Source organism: Prionailurus viverrinus, chromosome C1 (genome assembly GCF_022837055.1).
Source record: "Prionailurus viverrinus isolate Anna chromosome C1, UM_Priviv_1.0, whole genome shotgun sequence".
NCBI classification, from domain to species: Eukaryota; Metazoa; Chordata; class Mammalia; order Carnivora; family Felidae; genus Prionailurus; species Prionailurus viverrinus.
The window spans coordinates 17176057-17199680 of NC_062568.1; the positions used below are offsets into that span (position 1 = coordinate 17176057).

At 38.1% G+C, this 23624-nt stretch overlaps 1 protein-coding gene across 3 annotated transcripts in view; it reads left to right on the forward strand.

The window, feature by feature from the left end:
- Positions 1 to 23624, forward strand: part of BARD1 (BRCA1 associated RING domain 1) — an 84262-nt gene that overhangs the window by 57213 nt on the left and 3425 nt on the right. For all 3 annotated transcript variants that reach the window (XM_047871901.1, XM_047871903.1, XM_047871902.1), the window contains 4 exons: positions 4601 to 4709; positions 12661 to 12793; positions 13328 to 13420; positions 23461 to 23558. In XM_047871901.1, the coding sequence (XP_047727857.1) occupies positions 4601 to 4709; positions 12661 to 12793; positions 13328 to 13420; positions 23461 to 23558 (433 nt within the window). The remainder of the gene's footprint in view (positions 1 to 4600; positions 4710 to 12660; positions 12794 to 13327; positions 13421 to 23460; positions 23559 to 23624) is intronic.

Here is a 23624-nt window from a genome sequence, read left to right on the forward strand (position 1 = left end):
AGATAGTAAGCTTTGTGTAGTAAGGACTCTAAATGTAAATTAGAATCCTGCCTGTCATTTATGAAGGAAAACTTCAGTACAAGCATCTTACTTGTGCAGACAATTGTTTTACTGGTTACTTTTTCTTTGAAGCCCACAAGCTGATGGTGGTGCTTTGAGAAGTACTTTCATTAATATTATTCTATATTGTTGTAATGGACTTTTATTCATACCTGCGTAAAAACAACTATGCTATAGTTACTACTTATTAAAGTACACTTGATTGGGCTTTTACCTTTTTTGTCTGTGAAATGTGAAATTTCCAGTTGTTTTGTTAAAAAAGTCTTTTTGTGTACAGTGATTTTTTTGATGGCCTATAGTGTGACGTGGTTTTTGTTGTTTATTCATTTTTGCACTTGGTGGTTTAAGACCCAGAATAATGGATTCATTATCTCAGATTTCCGTCATACTTACAGAATATATGTGTGAGGAGATTGTTTATTTGGTATGTAAGCACAGTATTTAAGAGAATGAAACTGAGAAGTATCAAGTATAGTGGATGAAATTAGTTGCCTTTTGAAATAAACTGAGATTGCTTGCTCTAAGTGTGTGGGAATTTGAAAAGACCCCAAATGTAGCACAGTGACTTGTCACTTTGTTGTAAATCAGAGAGCCAAAACACAATACAGTTCTTGTAGAGGAAGACTGTTGTCAGAGGAAGGTTACAAGTTATTGAACCTAGGCCTAAAGGGAAATCTGAGAGTACAAATTTATCGATATTTACCAGTGCTAATCCAAAAAGAAAGAGTGACTGAACCTGATAGTGATAAGTAACAGTGATTAGAGAAATGTTTGCTGTGGTTCATTTCTTTTCTTGATTACTAGCTTTCTTTTCCTGCTATGCCATCAAAACATCTTTCCCCATGGTCATTAATGACCTTGTCTCCAAACTGGTGCTTTTGTCCCTCATTTATGTGCCCTTCATGCAGCATCTGAGTTGACAGCTTCCTCCTCCCTCTTCCTTCCACTCTGTTTCCTTCCAGATCTTTCTCTACACATTCAGTGCAATTTTAAAAGCTGGTATTGTACCATGTTTGCCATTTTATATCTAGTTGAACACATTGCATTTTCATGGTTCACTTTAGTGGCCATTACATGGACATACCATAATCTTAAAAACTATGAAGTCTTATAAAAGAAATGCTCATTTTAGGACACTTTTCTGGGGGGCTCCTGGGTGGCCCAGTCAGTTGGGTGTCCAGCTTCAGCTCAGGTCATGATCTCACAGTTCATGGGTTCAAGCCCTGTGTCGGGCTCTGTGCTGACAGCTCAGAGCCTGGAGCCTGCTTCGGATTCTGTGTGTGTCTCTCTCTTTGCCCCTCTCCCACTTGTGCTCTGTCTCTCAAAAATAAATAAATATTAAATTTTTTTTTTTTAAAGAAAACTTTTTTTTATGTTGGCATATTACTTTTTTTTTAATTTGTTTTTTATTTATTTTTTTTTAAATTTTTTTTCATCGTTTTTATTTATTTTTGGGACAGAGAGAGACAGAGCATGAACGGGGGAGGGGCAGAGAGAGAGGGAGACACAGAATCGGAAACAGGCTCCAGGTTCCGAGCCATCAGCCCAGAGCCCCACGCGGGGCTCGAACTCACGGACCGCGAGATCGTGACCTGGCTGAAGTCGGACACTTAACCGACTGCGCCACCCAGGCGCCCCTTTAATTTATTTTTAAAAATTTATTTATTTTAAATTCAAGTTAGTTAACATGCAGCGTTTATGGGTTTCAGGAATAGAGCCCAGTGATTCATCACTTCCATATACCACCCAGTGCTCATCCCAACAAGTGCCCTCCTTAATGCCAATCACCCATTTAGCCCATCCCCCCACCCACCTCCCCTCAATTTGTTCTCTGTATTTAAGTTTCGTATGGTTTGCCTCCCTTTCCGTTTTTATCTTGATTTTCCTTCCCTTCCCCTATGTTCATCTGTTATGTTTCTTAAGTTCCACATATGAATGAAATCATATAATATTTACCTTTCTCTGACTGACTTACTTTGCATAGCATAATACACTCTAGTTCGATCCATGTTGTTGCAAATGGCAAAATTTCATTCTTTTTTTTAAATTTTTTTTTTTTTTTTTTTTTGAGAGAGAGAGGCAGCACATTAGTGAGGGAGGAGCAGAGAGAGAGGGAGAGACAGAATCTGAAGCATATTTCAGGTTCTGAGCCATCAGCCCAGACAGAGCCTGATGTGGGGCTTGAACTCATGAACCATGAGATCATGACCTGAGCCGAAGTCAGACACTTAACTGACTAAGCCACTCTGGCACCCCAAGATTTCATTCTTTTTGATCACCGAGTAGTATTCCATTGTATATATATTCCACATCTTCTTTATCCATTTATCAGTCAATGAACATTTGGGCTCTTTCCATAATTTGGCTATTGATAGCGCTGCTGTAAACATTGGGGTGCATGTGCCCATTCAAATCAGCATTTTTGTATCCTTTGGATAAATACTTACTAGTGCAATTGCTGGGCCATAGGGTAGTTCTATTTTTAATTTTTTGAGGAACCTCCATACTGTTTTCTAGAGCTGCTGCACCAGTTTGCTTTCCCACCAGCAGTGCAAGAGGGTTCCCCTTTCTCCACACCCTTGCCAACATCTGTTTCCTGAGTTATTTTAGCCATTCTGATAGGTGTGAGATGGTATCTCATTGTGGTTTTAGTTTGTATTTCTCTGATGATGAGTGATGTTGAGCATCTTTACATGTGTTTGTTAGTCATCTGAATGTCTTCTTTGGAAAAATGTCTGTTCGTGTCATCTGCCCATTTCTTCACTGGATTATTTGTTTTTTGAGTGTTGAATTTGATAAGTTCTTTATAGATTTTGGATACTAACCCTTTATCTGATATGTCATTAGCAAATATCTTCTTCCATTCCATCGGTTGCCTTTTAGTTTTGTTGATTGTTTCCTCCCAGAATAGCTAGGGCAGTCAGATTGCCCTGCATCATAACTCTCCTGTGTTTTTTCTTTGGCGCACAGCTGGGATTCAAAACCCAAAGTCTTAAAGGACCTGGCATCACTCAGACTCACTCCCTTCCTCCTCCAGAGCAGAGCCTCTCTGCTGAAGAAAGGCCCTTGGCTGGCACCTGCAAGGTCTTTTGTCCTTAGGGAGGCAGTAAACCCCCTTCCAAAAGTACTCCAGGAAGGGGACTGTTCCCTCCCAGTGTATCCCAAAGATCACTACACGACACTATGCACTCAAGTACCTCGTCCCTTCTCTCCAGGAGCATGCTCCACAGTTCTGCTCCAAAGAGAGTTGTGCACTTCCACAACCTCAGAGTTTGAGCTCCATAAGCTGTTTGCAAAAAAGAACGGAGACCTCAGTACTTCTCGTTCCCCCGTCCATGGTCCAGGGAGGTTTTCTTCTTGTGCTGTCTCAATGCTGCACTATCTCAACACCTCTCTGTTCTGTCTCTTCATGGAAAGGTTCCCTTTTCTTCCACAGCTAAGCTGTTTTTCTCTCTGCTGATTCACATCCATGTACCTCGTACTTGCCAAGCTGTCTCCCTACAGCTGTGAAGGTCCTTCTGCCACTCTGCAGATCAATTTCTGGGGTGTTCCAAGTACTCTGACTTCAAAGCAGCTGTGTTTGAGGGACAAGGAAAGCCCAGGGTCCCCTCTACTTCTCCGCCATCTTAACTCTATCATTTTAGAAAACTTTTTACCATAATACAATATATTAAAATTATTTTGAAACCATGTGTAAGGAAGTGGAATAGTAGACAAAAGTTGTACAGTTTTACCAATTTACTTATAATTAAAAAATGAATGATGGGCAGTATTGAATATTATTGGAATAAACAAGGAAAAACACAACCTTAGTTAAGTCATTGGAACCTTTTTGTTTTCTTATCTATGAAATAACAGATTTCTACAGGTCTCTGAATTCCCTTCCAGTGTAATATTCAGTGACTTATGAATTAGCACATGCTGAGAAGTCTGCATCAACTTATTCCCTAAGCCACAGTCGGTTCTCTTGATGGCTGTGATTACTATATAATGTACATACATATTAAAATTAATTTTAAAAGTGCCCTGTCCACTACTTTATTCATTTGTTTGTCATGTGGCACGGTTTTCTTTCTAGTGGATCTGAATGCTTGTCCTGTGTATTTATCTAATTTCTGTATTTGTTGACATAGAATACAGAGACTATAATAAGTATGGTAAATTATTTTTATTTGCATTTGAAAACATCCTACCCTTGGTGATTAATGATTATAAAGCTATATTAAAAATGTGAATATGAATACAGAAGAATACAGAGTTGTGAAAAAATTCATGTGTAAGTAACAATATATCCAATTAAAAATACTCCCTAGAATGGTGTGATGTCAAATTGAAATTTCACGTGTTTTTTTTCCATTGAATTCAACAGCTTGTGATACTTGATTCTTATGCTTTGTATGAATTCTGAGTCATTTATTTTAGTATAAAAGCTGTGTATTATTAAGGAAGTTGAAAAAATTCATCCCCTGGTGCATCCATTTAGTTAAATATCAAGTCACACATTCTATTTACTTAAACCCATCTGCACTTATTTTACCAGGAACATATTTGGTTTGCGGCCTGTGGATTATGCAGACGGTGAAAATATGAAGTCACTATTGCTGCTACCAGAGGAGAGTGAATCCTCATCAACTCGCCATTGCTCAGTAGTAAGTATGGATTAGGATTTGGGAAATTTAGGTCTTTTATTGAAATTGATTATGAAAGGAACATAATACATCAATTTCCAGTTAGCAAGTTGCTTTCAATCACCAAAAAATTATTGAACATTTTCTTTGTATTAGCTACTGTGAGTTCAAAGACTATTATAATCAGAATAAATCCATCAACAAATATTTATTGACTCCCATATATATTTTAGGGAGCACTCATACTGCAATCAGTGTGACAGATAGAACTCTTATTCTCAAGGAACTCACATTCTAATAGAGATGTCTGTAAGACAGAGATGTCTGTAAGACAGATGTCTCTTACAGAGACACTCTGTAAATATGTAAACTAATGTAAATGAAATAATTTCAGGAACTTAAATTGTGTGGTTTGAAGATTTTGTAGAGTATAATTGAGTGGAGCTTGAGGGCTCCAGATAAGGCACTGCATTAGCTGTCATTGGAGGGCCTTTAGAGAACTGATGTTTGATTTGAAACCTGAATGAGGAGGAGGAGGTATCCAGGTGAACATCTGGAGGACAGGTGTTCCAAGCAAGTGTGTAGGGTCCCCTAGTGGATGAGTGTGGCATATTTGAAGGTTAGAGAGAAGGTCCTACTTGACGGTGACTAGTCAGTGTGTAAGAGTACTGGAAACCGCTGAAAGGATTTAAAGCAAGGGAGTGACATGATTTGGTTTATGTTTTAGGAAGTTCACTCTGGCTACTTTGTAATAAAGAGACTGAGGTGGGGCAAGAGTGGAGGCAGGGAGATCACTGAGGACTGTTTCTTTTTTTTTTTTTTTCAACGTTTATTTATTTTTGGGACAGAGAGAGACAGAGCATGAACGGGGGAGGGGCAGAGAGAGAGGGAGACACAGAATCGGAAACAGGCTCCAGGCTCTGAGCCATCAGCCCAGAGCCCGACGCGGGGCTCGAACTCACAGACCGCGAGATCGTGACCTGGCTGAAGTCGCACGCTTAACCGACTGCGCCACCCAGGCGCCCCTATTTTTAAATTTTTTTTTTAATGTTTATTTATTTTTGAGATGGAGAGAGACAGAGCATGAACAGGGGAGGGGCAGAGAGAGAGGGAGACACAGAATCGGAAACAGGCTCCAGGCTCTGAGCCATCAGCCCAGAGCCCGACACGGGGCTCGAACTCACAGACCGCGAGATCGTGACCTGACTGAAGTCGGACGCTTAACCGACTGCGCCACCCAGGCGCCCCAGAGGACTGTTTCATTGTGACAGGATGAGTTATCATGACCTCCTGGATTAAGGTAATAGTGGAAATTACGAGAAGTATGAAGTTGAGTGTCTATTTTTGAGTTAATGGTACCATACTTTCTGATGGATTATATGTGAAGTGTGGATAAAGAGTAGAATTAATATGACTAGCAAAGGGGTAGTAGATGGTGGGGCTGTTTCCTGCTGTGGGGGAAGGAAATCAATAATTCTTTTGACCAATTTTATGTCTCTAAGGCAGCAAATGGAGATCTTGAACAGGCACGTGAGTCTGTAGTTCAGGAAAGAGCTACAAGCTAGAGAAAGTGAAAAGAATGCTTATTCCGTAGGAATTTACAGTTTAATGGTGAATATAGATATAAAAAAGTTCATTACATACTGTAATAAATTTATAATAGAAGCCATAAAAATGTACAGGAGATCCACAGAGAAGGAAGAAGCTGATTCCAGAAGGGATCAGAAGAGCTTCACAGAGAAGGTAACAAGAAAGCTTGTAAACTTTTAAAGGTAAAAGTTTTAGCAAGGTATCTAATAGAATGCTGTGGGCTGCAGATAACAAAACATTTACTGAAATGCCTAAAGGCAGTATATTCTTTTATATAAAGGTAATCCCAATTTAGAATAGCTTTCTTTGGTGAGTTCAGCAATTAAATGGCTGCGCTAGACACCCAAATTCCTTGTCTTTCTGCTTTGCCATCCTCAGCTTGGTAGCTTTGTCCTCACCAATCTCCCTTCAGTGGTTATAGGGTGATAGCCACAACTGCACATGTGACTGTGTCCACCATTAAAAGAAGGACTAAAACCCTTCCTAGAATCTTCCACTGGACTTCCCCTTATGTCTTACTGGTCAGAACTGGTCACGCAGTTCGTGTTGACATACTTCATGGTTGAAGGCAGGGAAGGTTCTTGAAGAGTGGATATCTGGAAAAATGGGATTCTGTTAGCGTGGAGGAAGTGAGCATTGCCGCACTGCAGTCAGGTATACAAAGTGGGGATGGCAGTCCAAATCTGAGGAAACAGACTCATAGACAAGGAAGCATAAAGAATCTTCGAAATCTGAGAAACTAGTTAGTGTGAGAGGAGCACAAGGTATATTATCAGAAAAGAACCAGAGGTCAAGAGTGGAGTTGAGATCAGAATGTAAAAGGCTTTGGCTCCCCCCAGGAGGAGTTTAGACATTACTATGCAACAGGGCACTCTTGTGCATTTTCAGTGTATTGGGACCGCAGAAGACAGCCGACAGTGGGCCAAGACCAAAACCTGGTTAGGAGGCTGTGTGGTAAACAGAACTCTGATGGGAAATGGTGGTGTGATGTGGGCAGGGAGAGAAGAAGAGGGTTTTTCAAGAGAGGGGTGTGGTGGGTGCACTCAGCTGCTCAGATAGGGGAAGAAGAGAGAAAGGGATGAGTTCAGGTCAAAGATGTGGTCATAGCTGCTGTTGCAGGCTGGTTACCTTTGTGCTCTGACAACTGTTTATCTCTTGCCTTCTCCTGGACATCAGCCCTGCAAGTGTGCACCAAGGTGGTTTTCATAATGAACTGCAGGAGAAAGTAGAAATCTTTCTACTTTACTAGTAGAAATTTACTAGTTTACGAAGAATAAAGCTGAAACCTAGTATGATTTGCTCATGGTTAACGAGCCATTAAAAAAAAATGGAAGAAAGAAAGTAGGGTTTTTTTGAATGGATCAGTGAGAACTTGAATTTCTTAAATCTTACGTCAGTACTCATTCAGTTCCACCATACTTAACAGTGTAAATTGGCATGTATTTATTCATTTGGACTTGAACTCTACTGGCAGAACGTAGCATAACTGAGTTGTCATTTGCCAATGTTCCTTTTATGAAAAGCTGGAGAAGAATTACATCAAATGTGTCAAAAACAAAGATACCTTTATGGTGGTCTTGGAGTGTGAACATGGCGATGTCCTCAGAGAAGAGGAAGTTGTTTACCCCCCCTCAGTTCTACCCAGTTACTGCTGTGTTTTTATAAAGTGTAAGAAGCCTGTACCTTCTGCATGTCTGATGGACATGGCCTCACAGTATCATTATTACTATCTTCATGGTAGATTTATGGTGAAGGAAAAGATAATGGTTATATGGTAAGTCCTAAGGTGAAAGGGTTGTGTCCTTCTGGAATCTGTCTTCCCTCAGCTGCTGCCAGACCCCCTTTCACTCATCGTTTTTCAGCCACGTTGCACTGCCTCACTGTTTCTAGAATCCACCAACATGCTCCCATTTCAAGTCCTCAGCACCAGCTGTTTTCTCTGACAGGGACAATTGTAGGGAACTGGACATAGATGTGGCACTCTGCATCACTCCCTTTAAATCCCACTTGGGTGTCGTCCTATCCGAGAGGGTTCTCTACTACTGTTTCTCAAGTATCAGCCTCCCAGGGCTTCGTATCCTCCCAACCCTGCTTTATTTTCCCTTACCACTGATCATTTGACAAAATACATTTTTATTTTATTGGGTTTCCACCCTCCCTTCCAGTTAGACTATAACCTGCATGAGGTCAAGGACTTGCCTCTTTTGTTAATGTAGCAACCCCAGTACTGAGAACAGTGTCTGGCAAATAGTAGGTGCTCAATAAATGTATGTTAAATGCATCAGAGAGTACTGGAGGGCCCTCCCTGATACATGCTTGCTCCTAAAACCAGGACAAGTGCTTAGTAGCTGAGTCTGAATTCCTTAAGATTCGTGATTTCCAAGTCCTGAGAGCTGCTTCAGGAAGAGCATCATGTGGAAGGAATTGGGTAATAAGTGTGTGGGGTTTGAGTGTCTTTACTTCCAATCTAGAATTTTTGTTTCATGGTTGTTGGAAAGCATTGTTTGAAATCTGAGAAACTATCTCTAGTGACTTAAAAAGCTGTTGCTGTGTTCATTTTGTTACTTCTCTGCCCATGATCCTTTTGAGTAGCATTTTTATCCTTTTTTCTTTTCATGATTTCAAACCCTATTTTTTATAAACATTAATTAAGAATTTAAGAAAAATTTTCATAAGAGTTTAATGCCATGTACATAGCAACTAATATCTATAAAACCAGGGTATTGAACCCTTGGATGTGTTCTGAACATCTTTTGAACCTCATGGTGAATAACCTCTGCTTATTCAAACCACGTGCCTCCTCACCCGCACCTCCTGCCCCCAATAGATGTGTGGCTTTGGTGGCTGTTTGCTTTATGTTGTTGTTGTTGTTGTTAATAGTATTCCTTAACTATGAGAAATTAGTGTCGGTTTCTGTTTTTTGTTCAGACTTACAAACGATGATAGGAAAATGCTTGACCCACTTTGGTGCTCTTCTTGGGCTGATGGAGATAGTATCATATGCTATATATATAGAATTGATATCTTTTCACTCTTGTATTTTTTTTTAAAATTTTTTTTCAACGTTTTTTATTTATTTTGGGACAGAGAGAGACAGAGCATGAACGGGGGAGGGGCAGAGAGAGAGGGAGACACAGAATCGGAAACAGGCTCCAGGCTCCGAGCCATCAGCCCAGAGCCTGACGTGGGGCTCGAACTCACGGACCGCAAGATCGTGACCTGGCTGAAGTCGGACGCTTAACCGACTACGCCACCCAGGCGCCCCTCACTCTTGTATTTTGTACAGAGAACTCATTTAGCTGAAGTGGAGTTACATAAACTGGAAAGTAATGTGTTCCATTTGGAGCTATTTTTATGGCACATATTTGTATAACTGACAATTATTGAATCACTATTTTTTACTATTATTTAGTAATTGAATGATCCATTAAGTGCACTGCACTATTTTCATCTTAGGGAATGTTTACAGTGTTTAGGTAGACATGGTTAAAGCACCTTATAACTTAGTGAGTAGGAAAGATAACATATACAGAAATGTGATGTCAATATGTGTGTGATGTGTATAGCATGTCCAGTCAGACCTTTGCAACTTGAACCTCAGATGAATAATTCAGGAAGCAACATTTTTTTGAGAAAGAGAGAGAGCGAGCATGTGTATGCGAGTCAGGGAGAAGCAGAGCAAGAGGAGAGAGACTCTTAAGCAGCCTACGTGCTCAGCAATGTGGGACTCAGTCTCATGAATATGAGATCATGACCTGAGCAGAAATCAAGAGTGAGACGTTTAACCAACTGAGCCACCCAGGTGCACTTAAGAAACGGAACTTTTTTTTTTTTCTTTAATTTTTAAAAAAATGTTTATTTATTTTGAGAGAGAGGACAGAGTGCGAGTCGGGGAGGGGCAGAGTGAGAGGGAGACACAGAATCCGAAGCAGGCTCTAGGCTTCAAGCTGTCAGCACAGATCCCAACGCGGTGCTCGAACCCACAGACCATGAGATCATGAACTGAGCTGAAGTTGGATGCCCAACTGACTGAGCCACCCAGGCGCCCCAGGAAACTGGACATCAACTTTCAGTTTTCAAATAGTTTTCAAGTTTCAATACTCAAGTGCTGAATATTGCCATTAGAAAAACCTTTCATAGAAAATTTTTTAAAATGTTGTATATGTACTTACTTAATACATGGCAGAATTTCATTGAATATATTTTGAGCGAATGAATGATTGGAATCGATCTGTTTATAGATGTAGCTAGCAACTTAGTGTTATATGGTAGGGCATCAGACTATGAATTATCACTACATTGATATGTGAATATTTAAACACTAACTTTCTCTAATCTAGTTGTTGAACTGCACTGGTGATCAGACCTTACTGTTTCACTTTGTTCTTCAGAGCTTTTGAGAACCCCAAAATCCCATGCATACAAAGTCACACATGTCGGAGGGCCTTCTGTCTTGTATTTGAAAATTACAGTACTGTGTTTGGTTTTTTATTCTTTAACACAATAGTGCTGATTTACTTTTTGTTTTCTTCTTTGCCGGGACATTGCTTGTCTTTTATCAGGTAGCTTTTGGCTGACTCTCATTCCAATTCCATTTGTTAAATTCTCTTGGCTGCTGTTGAAGGCATTAGCTCATTGTTTCTTTGAATCTTTCACTTAATGCTATCCATTGGTGTTTTCTCTTTATACTTGTTTTTGTCTCCTGGAAGTTCTACTTCTTTCTGTACAACTGAAAATATTGGTCTTTGTTAGAGCAATTCTTTTTCATAGCTGCATTGAGTTATTACTGTTGGTGGATCTGGTCTAACTTCTGTATTTTCTTGTCTGTTTTAATTGTCTTGGTTTTGATAGGTAACTGTTTTGATGTTAAGAATTTGTTTTCTTGGGACACCTGGGTGGCTCAGTCGGTTGAGCGTCCAACGTCGGCTCAGGTCATGATCTCGTGGTCTGTGAGTTTGAGCCCCGTGGCGGGCTCTGTGCTGACACCTTGGAGCCTGGAGCCTGCTTAGGATTGTGTCCCCCGCTCTGTCTGCCCCTCCCCCACTCATCCTCTGTCTCTCTCTCAGAAATACACATTAGGGGCGCCTGGGTGGTGCAGTCGGTTAAGCGTCTGACTTCAGCCAGGTCACGATCTCGCGGTCCGTGAGTTCGAGCCCCGCGTCGGACTCTGGGCTGATGGCTCAGAGCCTGGAGCCTGTTTGCGATTCTGTGTCTCCCTCTCTCTCTGCCCCTCCCCTGTTCATGCTCTGTCTCTCTCTGTCCCAAAAATAAATAAACGTTGAAAAAAAAATTAAAAAAAAAAAAAAGAAATACACATTAAAAAAAAATAAAAAAAAATAATTTGTTTCCTGTTTTTGAGCTCAGTGTTGTTAGACGCTTTAGTGTTCTTTGATTTATTTTTTATTTTTTTTTTAACATAATTATTGAGAGACAGAGAGACACAGAGCATGAGGAGGCGAGGGGCCGAGAGATGGAGAGACACAGACTCTGAAGCAGACTCCAGGCTCTGAGCTGTCAATACAGAGCCTGACGTGGGGCTCGAACTCACAAACAGCGAGATCATGACCTGAGCCGAAGTCGGACGCTTAACTGACTGAACCACCCAGGCGCCTCTAGTGTTCTTTGATTTTTTTACATAATCTCAGTTTAAAATGAAAAGACCAGAGGTGCCTTGGGTGGCTTAGTCGGTTAAGCCCCTGACTTTTGGTTTCAGCCCAGGTCATGATCTCATGGTTTGTGAGTTTGTGCCTGGCATCAGGCTTCATGCTTGCAGTGCAGAGCCTGCTTTGGATTCTCTGTACCCCTCTCTCTGCCCCTCCCCTGCTTGCACACACTCTCTCAAAATTAAAAAAAAAAAAAAAGACCAAACCAAGTTTAACTTTAGTAGAATAAGTTAGTGGAGGGGAGATAGGGAATTAATAATTTTAAGTGGGTGTTTTGGGTTACTTAAGAAAAGAAGGTGGAACTCCTCACTGGCTTAGTCGGTAGAATATGCAACTCTTGATCTCAGGGTCATGAGTTCGAGCCTCACGTTGGGTGCAGAGATTATAAATAATTTTTTTTAAGAAAGGCTTACTGGTGACAGAATGAAGTTATAAAATTCTAGAGATATCCAGTTTAGAATCAAGGAAACAAGATGCCCTGCATTTATATTACTATTTAGCATTTTATTCTGGGGTGAGGTGGGGAGGAAGGACTATAAATTAACTATTCAAATGCATTGAGCATTAGGTTCTGAGCCACAATTCGATGGAAATTATGGGGAATTACTAGACAGAGGAAGATAAATACTGAGATTCAAGCTTCTATCAAGTGAAAGTTAATAGGTTTCTTTAGTTTTTAAATGATTTTAACACTGTGGTATCTCCCCTTTCATTAATAGACAAACACTGGTCAGCGTAGGGATGGACCTCTCGTGCTTATAGGCAGTGGGCTTTCTTCAGAACAGCAAAAAATGCTCAGTGAGCTTGCAGTGATTCTTAAGGCTAAAAAATGTGCTGAATTCGACAGTACAGGTGAGGATTTTTATATACTTATTTATTTTTGTCTGAAAAATATTTTAAATAGGCAATCCTATTTTATTTGTAGAATTCCTCTCATCAATTATATGTTTTAATCATTGGGGAATGGCAGTATACTTTGAATCTTATAATCTAAAATGTTTTTACAGACCTAATTTAGTCAGGAAATGTAAAGTTTAAAGCTTTGCACATATTTTAGGACAGAACAGTGTGTCAGAAGGGCAAACTTATCTGTTTGCTAATGACAAATAAATTGTGTGCAATGTAATACTTTAATTCTTTAGTTACAATTTGAAAATAAAAGAAAAATATATGTTAATGTGGCTTTAAGATACATGGTTTATGATCTGGTTTTTCATGTTGTTGGCCAGGATGGAGAGTGATACTTAGTTTAAAAAGTCTTATATCTAAGTATACAAATGGTTGCTTTTGAAGAAAATTCAGATTATGAAGCACAGACTAGTTATAATCACTGAAGAATTTTTTTGGTATATATTTGTTTCTGTTACTTCTTTTTTTGTATTCTAGTAACTCATGTCATTGTTCCTGGAGATACAGTTCAAAGTACCCTAAAATGTATGCTTGGGATTCTCAATGGATGTTGGATCTTAAAATTTGAATGTAAGTATTAGATTTGGGAGAACTACAAAATGAATTGAGTAGATTAATTTCATTAAAAAAAATTTTTTTTTTTAAATGTTTATTTATTTTTGAGAGAGACAGAGACAGAATGTGAGTGGGTTAGGGGCAGAGAGAGAGGGAGACACAGAAGCAGAAGCAGAAGCAGGCTCCAGGCTCTGAGCTGTCAGCACAGAGCCCGATGTGGGGCTCGAACTCACGAGCTGTGAGATCATGACCTGAGCTGAAGTCGGATGCTCAACTGACTGAGCCACCTGGGCACCCCAATTGATTTCATTTTTTATGGTGTACTACTGCCAATAATTATTTAAGGAACTTAATGCTAATTTTTCTTACCTCTGGTTAGTCGCTGCAGTTTGAAAAAGCTTCCTATGTTGGTGGTATTGTTTAGATGTTCTTGATGAGTGTCCACAGAATTTTTTAGTCTTTTTTAAAGTCTTCTTTTTCACAATAGGAACTATTTTAATAAAGAGTAAATGGGTTTTAAGCTTCCAGCAATCCAACAATATATGTAACTTAAACACATTTTGAATATACTACCATGACATGAAATAATTTGTTGCTTTTGCCTTATGATTTCTAAAAACTGCATGCTTTCTTAGTGATCCAGTATATTCTAGGAAGCTGCTAGGAGTTAGACTGCCTTGTACTCCCTGATTTGGGGCGATTGCACCAGCCATTATCCAAACTCTTACCTGCTTCTGGTTGGTCCAGCACCACCACCTGCAGAGCTGCCTTCTACCTCCCCTGCTCTCACTTGTTTGGTTTTCCTGACCTTGGATTCACTTAGGACTTCAGACAAAAAGAAAGCTCATATGGAGTTACTTCCAATTCTTCAGTAGCTAAAGTATCTACTTTTGATACGATGGCTGAAGTAGGACAATGTGTATACCTTTTCTGTTAACTAATTTTTTAGAAAAGAGTAATGGCTGTAAAGAGGTTGCCCAGGGAGTCTTGTGATGATGCAGCTGAGCGTCTGGACCCCAGTGGTGGGTACATCACACAGGGCTACACATGTGATTAAATTGTATAGATCTGCACACACTCGTGTGCACGCATGTAGCTGAGTGCGTGTATAACTATGAAATCAGAATAAGCCCTATCGGTTGTATCAGTGTCAGATTCTTCTGTAGTGTGTGGGGTGTTAACATTGGACACCGGAGGAAGGGCGCATGGACATCTCTGCATCCTCCTATGAATCTGTAATTATTTCAGGTTAAAAAGTTAAAAAAAGAATAGTATTTTAAATGAAACTTTATTTGTAAGAAGCAAATGATGGATTAGAATTAGCTTTAAGAAACTTTATGTTATGGCTTTGTGCTTTGAAGGTTTTATGATAGAAATGCTTGATTTACCAAGATCTTAATTGTGTTATTAATTTAATCTCAGTTTGAAATTAATTTGGTTTGTAGAACAGTTTCCCTTTAGCAGTTGGTATTCATGTCCTTTTTTAAGGCAGCCGCCACTTTCCTTGCGATGCCCGTGTCCACCCAGGGGTCAGACCCAGCTGAGGCTACGACTAGCACTGCCACTCATCTGTTCTCGTCCCTAACAGTTACTAGTCTCTCCTTTAGTCTCTCCTGGTCATGGCCAATTTAAGAAGTATAATAAGCAATTGGACTGGGTTATTACGTACATAGAAAAAAAAATTCTGCTTTACTCTTATTTTTGAACCTCTTTTTACCTTTCAAATCTGTGGCAAGTTTTATTGGGCTTCAGTCATTTTAAAACATTGATTTAAAATGGTTCCATGATGGTAGATGCTGTTTTACTGAACCTGCTGCAGAAATTTTGCCAGTGGTTATCAGAAGGAGTGGGTTTTCATAATAATAAGGTCTTAACAATGAAGAAGTCGTGTGAAATTTTGAATGTTAAGGCATTGCCGGTTAAGTCTAGTTCTTGTGAATATGTTCAACTTGCATCTGGTTAAATATATAGGCTACGTGATTGGTTTCCATAAAATCTGCCTTTAAGAAATGGAAGTTTTGTCAGTTTAATGGCTTAGCCATGTCAAACTGACTCAATAGTGTGCTATTTGGTGATTCTCAGTCGTGAATAACACTCCAGTGTCAGTGCTTCTGTAGGATAAGGGATGCATGGGATCTCTTATTTCTAACACAGAATCCAGAGAAATAGGGTCAGATTTTAAGACAGTTACTGTAAATAGTCACTGGGTGTATCAACAGAAGGCAAGAAACTGCAAATACCTTCTCTTCTAGTCTTTATTTCTCACTACATTGATCTTAGTGTCAGACGCGTCAGTTTGATTTTTAAAAATGTTCAAATCTATTCAAAACTGTCTGAAAACATCCACACTGAAGAAAGATGAGGTGGACCAAAGCTTTCAAAATTAATTGTAAAGATTTATGACTTATTAAAACTAGGTCTTGTGTTTGAAGATATCCATTAGCTTGCTGGTAGACAAAATCTTTATTGGCTTAACTATACAGAAATGTCACTATTATCTTTTTATGGGATTTTCCGTAAACCAAGAAGATTCAAGTGGGATTTTTTTGTTTTTTTTTTTGAGGGGAAGTGGCACAAGGGCGGGAGGGAGAGAAGAGAAAGAGAAAAAAGCAAGCAGGGCTCACCTGAAGTAGGGCTCATGTACACCTGAATCAGGCCTCAAGCTTATCCAAAACAGGGCTTGAGCTCTCCCAATGTGAGACTCGAACTCATGAACCATGAGATCATGACCTGAGCCGAAGTCAGATGCTTAACAACTGAACTACCCAAGAGTCGTCAAGAGGAAATTTTATCTAAACTTTTCTCTGTGGATAATTGACTCATTTAACAAATTAAACAAATTTAAACAAACGAACACTAAAGAATTACTGCTAAATTTAATTATTGGATATTTTCTGTTTAACCATGTTTTGTCTTGCTCCATCTCTTATTTTTTCCATGTGATATGTGAGAGTATATTACAGTGTCGTAGTTAATGCATATACCAACAAAGATTCTGAGATTAAGCCATAGTGATACTATTGTACCAGCCATCTGTTTTGTAGTTTTTATTTCATAGAAATGGGAAATAGAGATAGGAAAAGTTCCTTAAGATTAAATTTTAGGGCTTAAGCCCTGGTCTGGTGCCAGTTCCTCACAGGCAACGTAGAACCATCATTGTACAAAGGTTGTTAAAACATGTCTAGAATGAAAAAAATAGAAGATGCATGAATATGTAATTTTTATCGCCCTTCTAGACTGTGAGTAAGGTGGAACTACATAAAGATGTAACCTAGCCTTCAAAAGGGGGAAACATCTTTTACTGACCTGTCCTTGTAGTACCCTGCTTTCAAAATTTCCTCCAGCCTAACCTTTAAAAAAAAATTTCTTTTGCCTCTTCATTTCTCATCGCAGTGTGAAGAGGAGAGCAGATGGCTGTCATCTTTTCTTTAGTAATCTCTCTCTCTTGCCCACTCTCATCTCAGTTTAAATACAGTTGCTGCTGGAGAAGGTTTGAAATGCCTTAGCACCAGAGGGCATTGCTCGGGGAACGTGCCCAACATTTTACATTGGGCTGGGGTCTGTGAGGTGAGGAGGCACCACATAGGGTACTTTGTTTTTGCTTTTGTTTTTGTTTTAGTTGAAGACGATGGAGCCTAAAAGACAATCGTTATACCATCATATAACCTCGTAGTCCGGTTAACAGACTCACACTTTTCCATTACAATGTTTCTTCAAATTTTATTCACTTCAATAAAATAGAATCTGTTCAGTTCTATTTAAACTTTGCTAATTACCAAAAAGTAAATATACCAAAGCATTCTATCAACTAAGATTGATAGGCAACTTCATGCTTACAGAAATCCTTCACCAAAAATGCTCTGAGGATTATTTTTTTTAAGAAGTAACATCTTTTGGGGCACCTGTGTGGTCCAGTTAGGTAAGCCTTTGACTTCGGCTCAGGTCATGACCTCACAGCTCGTGAGTTCGAGCCCTGCACCAGGCTCTCTGTGCTGACAGCTCGGAGCCTGGAGCCTGCTTTGGTTTTTGTGTCCTCCTCTCCCTGTCTGCCCCTCCTTCATTCATGCTCTGTCTCTCTGTCTCTCAAAAATAAATAAACGTTAGGAAAAAAAAGAAATAACATCTTTTGATCTAATAGCCCCACTTCTGAGAATTTGTCCTAAGCCAGAAATACAGAAGAAATACGGAAAATAACATTTTCATTGTTATTTCTAATAGCAGGACATAGGGGGAATAAATATGAAAGAATTAAGAAAAGTTTAAAGATAGTTTCTGAAAAAAAATCATGTTATTATATGATAATGGTTACATTTGAAGTATTATAAAAAAGGATTGTTTACATTTTAAAAAAACATAAAACAATTATATCTTCACTTTTAACCCTAGATAAATGTGTGAAAGCATACAGGCAAAGGAACAATCAAAAGAAAACTGGTGGATTAATAGAGTCCTATTTGTAACACTTTTGAAAACATTGTGTGTCGGTTGAGTGAAATCCATGCTCTCTGGAAGAAATTTAGCTTCTCAAATTTGAATAACAATTAGAAAGTATATCTTCTTTTTCAACTTTCCAAAGATTAATTGTATAGGTAAGAGCTTCAGTGTTTATCAGGGAAATTAGAACCTGTGTGTATATTTCTGTAGTCTAACATGCCAGATCATTTACACCTGTTCTCTAGACTACGAAGGACATTTTGTTATGGTGATTGTCCTGCCAATCAAAGAGGAAATTCCTACATACATAAACTTTAAATATATGACTAAAAAAGAATACCAAGTATGAATTTTTAAATTATTTTATTAAGAAGAGATTTTGGATATTAGACTGAGTTTGATCTTTAACCACAACTCTAAAAAGGGAATTATTTTGATATTATGAATAATACAGGGTTTTAGAATTGATACCCATATTTTGCCTAAGAAGATTTTATGATACAGCCTATAATACATTTTTAAGATAGAATTTGACCTGCTTCTCAATATACATTAAGTAAAATAAATAAATTCAGCATACTACCCCATGAAGAAATCTGTTTTTGTATATAAATATGTTTGTAGTTAGAATACTGGCCTAAAAAGTAGCCAGAAATAGCCAGTTGTTAACTGGTATTTATATAGAATTACAAAACCTAATGATCTGCAGTAGTGTTTCCTGCAATATCCCAAGTCTAGATGTTGATGATGGCCTGAGTGGAACACTGAGCTTTTATTTTATATTTTCAGCCTTCATTTCATTGTCCTTCCACTCTTTTCTGTGGCATTTTGTAATATGGGACTTATTTCTTCTTGTACTGGCCACCCAGGTTTTCAGAAATTGCAGGGAGAGCATAAGTTGTTTTTCCATTTTTTTGTCACAGTTGTGTAAGGTTTCCTGTGATGATTTCCTTTTTTCTAATGTTTAGTGATATCATAGGCTCTTTGCTTAAAAAGCCCAATTGAAAAGCATTTGAAAAATAAATTATTTTGTTTGTACAATTTGGATATTCATTTTTAATAGAGTCAGAGGGTAAATTCTTCAATATTTATTTTACTAATATTTTGAGTTCCATAAGTGTCCACTTTGGATATAATGACATATTTATTAGGACTTAATTTTGACATAGAATGATGTTTGATTCTGTATTTTATTTGTTTATTTTTTTAGGACATTACATGTTGGCTGAGAGTGATCTTTAATTCTGAAATTTTCAGTGCTATTTCAGCTATGGATAGCTCCAGAAAAATAGCAGTTCTTTAAAATAAGGGTTTATTTACTGCTCTAGGTTTTGAAGAAAAAGAGCAGATTCTATAGCCCTTCATGGAGGGGTAGTTTCCCCCTCTGGACATTTAGCAGGCCTCCATGTCAAAGCTTTATTCCATCTTCATTGTATTCTGTAATCATTTGTGTATAGCTGTGGTTTCAAGGACCCCTTTTTTCCTACTCCTTCCCATTTCCATGATGTAAAACTAGATTTTTCCCCCCTTCTAAAACTAGATTAAGATAAAGCTGATTAAGCTTAGTATAGATTCACAAACATCATCAGCGGTTTGTGAAAATACACATTCATTGATATATGTGATGTTATGAGATGTAGGAGGTTAAGAGTGGTTACTAGAGATTTAGAATGAAGGAATATTTTTCTGTATAGTACAAGCTTCTCTTAAAGCCATTGTAGCCCAGAATCCATAGGCTGCATTACTATGCAAAGATTCCAGGCTTTACTAAGGTAGCCAGAGCTACCTTAATGACTGAGTTAATGACTTTGAGTTAAGTAGCACTTGGGGAATTGGGCTGCTTTCCCATATATAAAAAAGTAATAAGATCGGGGCCAAAGGAAAGCTTACCTGAAATGGTAGACATGATCAGGAATATATCTGGGCTAAAAGAATTTCTGAGTTTTAATAAAACCGGTACTTCATTCCTATATTTCTGAAAATGGTGGTTTCAGTCAAAATCCCAAAACAATGAACATGTGAAAAGGAAGAAAGGATCTAAACTTTTTATAAGGATAGTGGCTGGACACATTATAAAGTATCATTCCGGCATATGTAGAAATCTGTGTTTACATAAATAACATAGCTTATTCACCTAGTTATTTCAGTTTGGAAATTATTAGCTGAGAAAGCTAATAAGTGGTCTTGTATATGCTGCTTATTTCTTCAAAAGAGAGGATAAAGGATAAGTTCTTTCTGCTGAAGTATTTTAGTGACGGATGATGGAATAATGACGACTTTGCCAAGTACATGGTATAAACATAAAACATTTTTTGGTTAAATTTTAAGAAGTATCTTTTAATTGGAGGAAAGTGGCCTATTTTTAAAATTTTTTTAATGTTTATTATTTTTGAGATAGATAGCAAGCAGGGAAGGGGCAGAGAGAGTGAGAGAGAGAATCCCAAGCAGGCTTCTCGATATCGGCACAGAGACCAACACAGGGCTAGAACGCACAAACTGCGAGATCATGACCAGAGCGGAAATCAAGAGTCAGACGCTCAACCGACTGAGCCACCCATGTGCCCCAGAAAGTGGTCTATTTTTAAATTTTGACATACATATAGAGAGAATAAGCATTACAGTGTATATTGTATTTTGGATGATTTTATGTCAGTGGATGTTATGAAAGTTCTGATACTTTGTTTAACACAGAAGATGGGTTTAAGAATTTTTGCTGCAGTTTGCTTAACTTTTTATTGAATAAATAAAAATTTGTAAATACCATCCATTGTTTTGACTTGTTAATTAGGTCATATTTTGCCTGGTAGATTCTTCTATTTCATTGATGATGTTAATGTATCACTTTAAATTGCTGAAAGTTTCTTTCTTTCTTTCTTTCTCTCTTTCTTTCTCTTTCTTTCTTTCTTTCTTTCTTTCTTTCTTTCTTTCTTTCTTTCTTTCTTTCTTTCTTTCTTTCTTTTAGTAAATCTTGGTTTACCTCAAAAGAGGTTCACTAGAAAATTGATACGAATTCGTAATTTTTGTAAATGTCGAGAAGAGTAGCAACTTAGGCATCAGATTAAGTAAAATCATTGATTCACTAAAAACAAAGCCAAATGCATTGTTTGCCCCATACCCCCTCCCCCAGGATAGTCAGCACTTTTTGCCATTTATACTTTTTGCTAATCTCTTAAAAAATATGGATCCTCCTACTTAGTCATCTATTAAGTGGTTATATGACTTATTGTAAGAGAGGTACAATACCTTAAATCTGTGTAGAAAATGCCTGGCATTTCCTTAGATGCTTCATTTTTTTTTTTTTTTTTTTTTAAACAAAGAGTAAAGCTTAAAGAAGAAAAAAGATTAAAAAAACTGCTCTAGGAATTGGAAGATATCAGAGTTCTCATCTCCATTGTGTCACTGAGAAAACTGCTTAAATCTCTTAAGACTTCAGTCTCTATCTGAAATGAAGAGGTCGATTAGACAAAGCATCAAGAGTTTCAAATTGGCAGCCTGAGGACCAGAGCAGATACAACTTATGTGGACCAGCTCTGTCCCATGTAGCCATTCAAGTTTCAAGTTTCCTGTTCATTTCCTGGTGGTTGCAGTCTCCCCAGCTTCCTACCACTTAACATGATGTTCCTCACACTTTACCTAATCTGAGGGCCCTCGGAGACACTCGAGTTGCAACCCTTGGACTAGATGTCACTCCTGACTTTAAAAAATTGATGTTTTCTGTGCTGTGACAGCAATTAACAATACTTAGTCATCATTCAAACATGTTATTAAAGACCTGGACACTATTCTTTAATTTTCAGGGGGAAAATGCTTTATTTTCTTCTTTAACTTGATATAAGTGGCACAGAGAGTTGGCAGATTGTTGCTTAGAATAAGAGAACATCAGAGGAATGTATTCTTAATTCAACTCACTACTTAGAGCAATGGATTTTCCTGTCTTACCCTATAGAACTGTACTGAGCATCTGCTATAAAGCTGAAAGTTTTATGATTTGGGGCACCTTCCCACTACAGAAGCACTGAAACGGCCATGCTGCCCTGTTTGTGACTGCCCTGGGCAGTTTGTGACATTCTTGTGTCTGCTGACTGATACTAATGCCAGCACGGTGCCAGGATCAAAAGATACCAGTGTAATAAATAAGGCTTTTTTGACAGTTTAAATAATCAACCAAATAAATTTGCAAAATGGGTAAGCAGCTGGCATAGGCACAGCCCATTTATTTATCCCTGTAGTTAGACATTTGCCATTCACTTGTTACAGTAGTTACCATGGGAGTATTCAGTCCTTGACTTTATATGCTGGCATGTTCATCTAAAGATACTGATAGGAATGTTCTGCAGAGCTATAGGAAAGGAGGTTTAGGAAGCGGGGGGTGGCTCATGCTGAAGACATAAGAAGTAAAAAAAAATATTCACATGTAAAATAATGAGTTTAAGGTAAGTCCACGATTTAGATTGCTAATGTTTTTTAGGTTGTTTTTTAATATAGAAACAGTATATGATGTAAGCACACTGGCAGTGTCTCTGGGATGATACTTTGACCTAGTCAAAATTTTTGAGACTCCTTTTCAATAGACAGTACATATTTTAATATGAGCTCCATTAGAAAGATAGTTTTTTACTCAGTGGGCAATTATTAAAAATTACAGTATTTTTAAAATGCAATTTTTATGCAATGCAGAAACCCAACAGTTTTTATAGAACCATTATATTTATAAGTTAGTGAGAATAATAAGATTCAGAAATTCATCATAACAAACTTGGCTAAATATGAATTTTGTATTAAAAACATTGGGAGAAGGCACACCAAAGCATAAGCAAAACTAACAAATTAATAATCACATGATAGGGAATTATAGATATCCCAGAGTTGAATGTTGAATTTGAATATACGTTAATAGTCCCAGGTTAAGAAAAAAGTTCAGTCTCTTGACAGAGCTCTGCTTTTGGAGAGATGGGGAATTCGGTTGTTAAAATCTTCCGACTTTTATATATTAAAGCAGCATCTTGGATCATCTCTATTGAAACATCTCTAAAGCATTTGGCATATTCTCCAAGTCGTCCGTGGACTGGAGACTTCAATTGTGTACCTGTCAAATCCCAGACCTGTCCCAGGCTCTGGGACAAGCACTGTAGTGTCCCTACTGGGTGCCCAGCTGAGCTAGGTGTGTGGACCCACTGAGGGATCTAACAGGAGGGTAGACCTAGGACTGGAAATGAGAGGTGCTGCTGGTAGGCCCTCAGGTTCAAACCATTGTGGGCTGCACTACATGAGGGACTTTTTATTCACCTTCATTTTGGTAATTGGTATAAATAAAAATTCAGATTTGTATAATTGCTGCGAACAGCGTATTGATTTAGGTTTCTCAGAAAAGAAACTAAAATTAGTGTTCAGTACTACTTCATTGTTCAGTCCTCTGAAGGAAAGATTTTTTTATATTTTCTTTATGTGGAAAACATTTTTAATCATATTTTGTTTTAACATAAATAAGGTGTCTGTTTCTGTTTCAGAACAGTGATGGAGAAGAAAAGTCATCTAGGTAAATTGTTTCAGTAAGAAACAAATACTCACTTGATATTTATTTTCCTTTTATCCTTTTTTTTTTTTTTTTTTTTTTTTGTTAGGGGTGAAAGCATGTCTACAAAGAAAAGCATGTGAACAGGAGGAAAAGTATGAGATTCCTGAAGGACCACAGAGAAGCAGGCTCAACAAAGAACAGCTGGTATTTTTCTTTTGTTACTACTTTCATTGTTCTTATTATAACTTTATATCATCACCATCAGGAAAA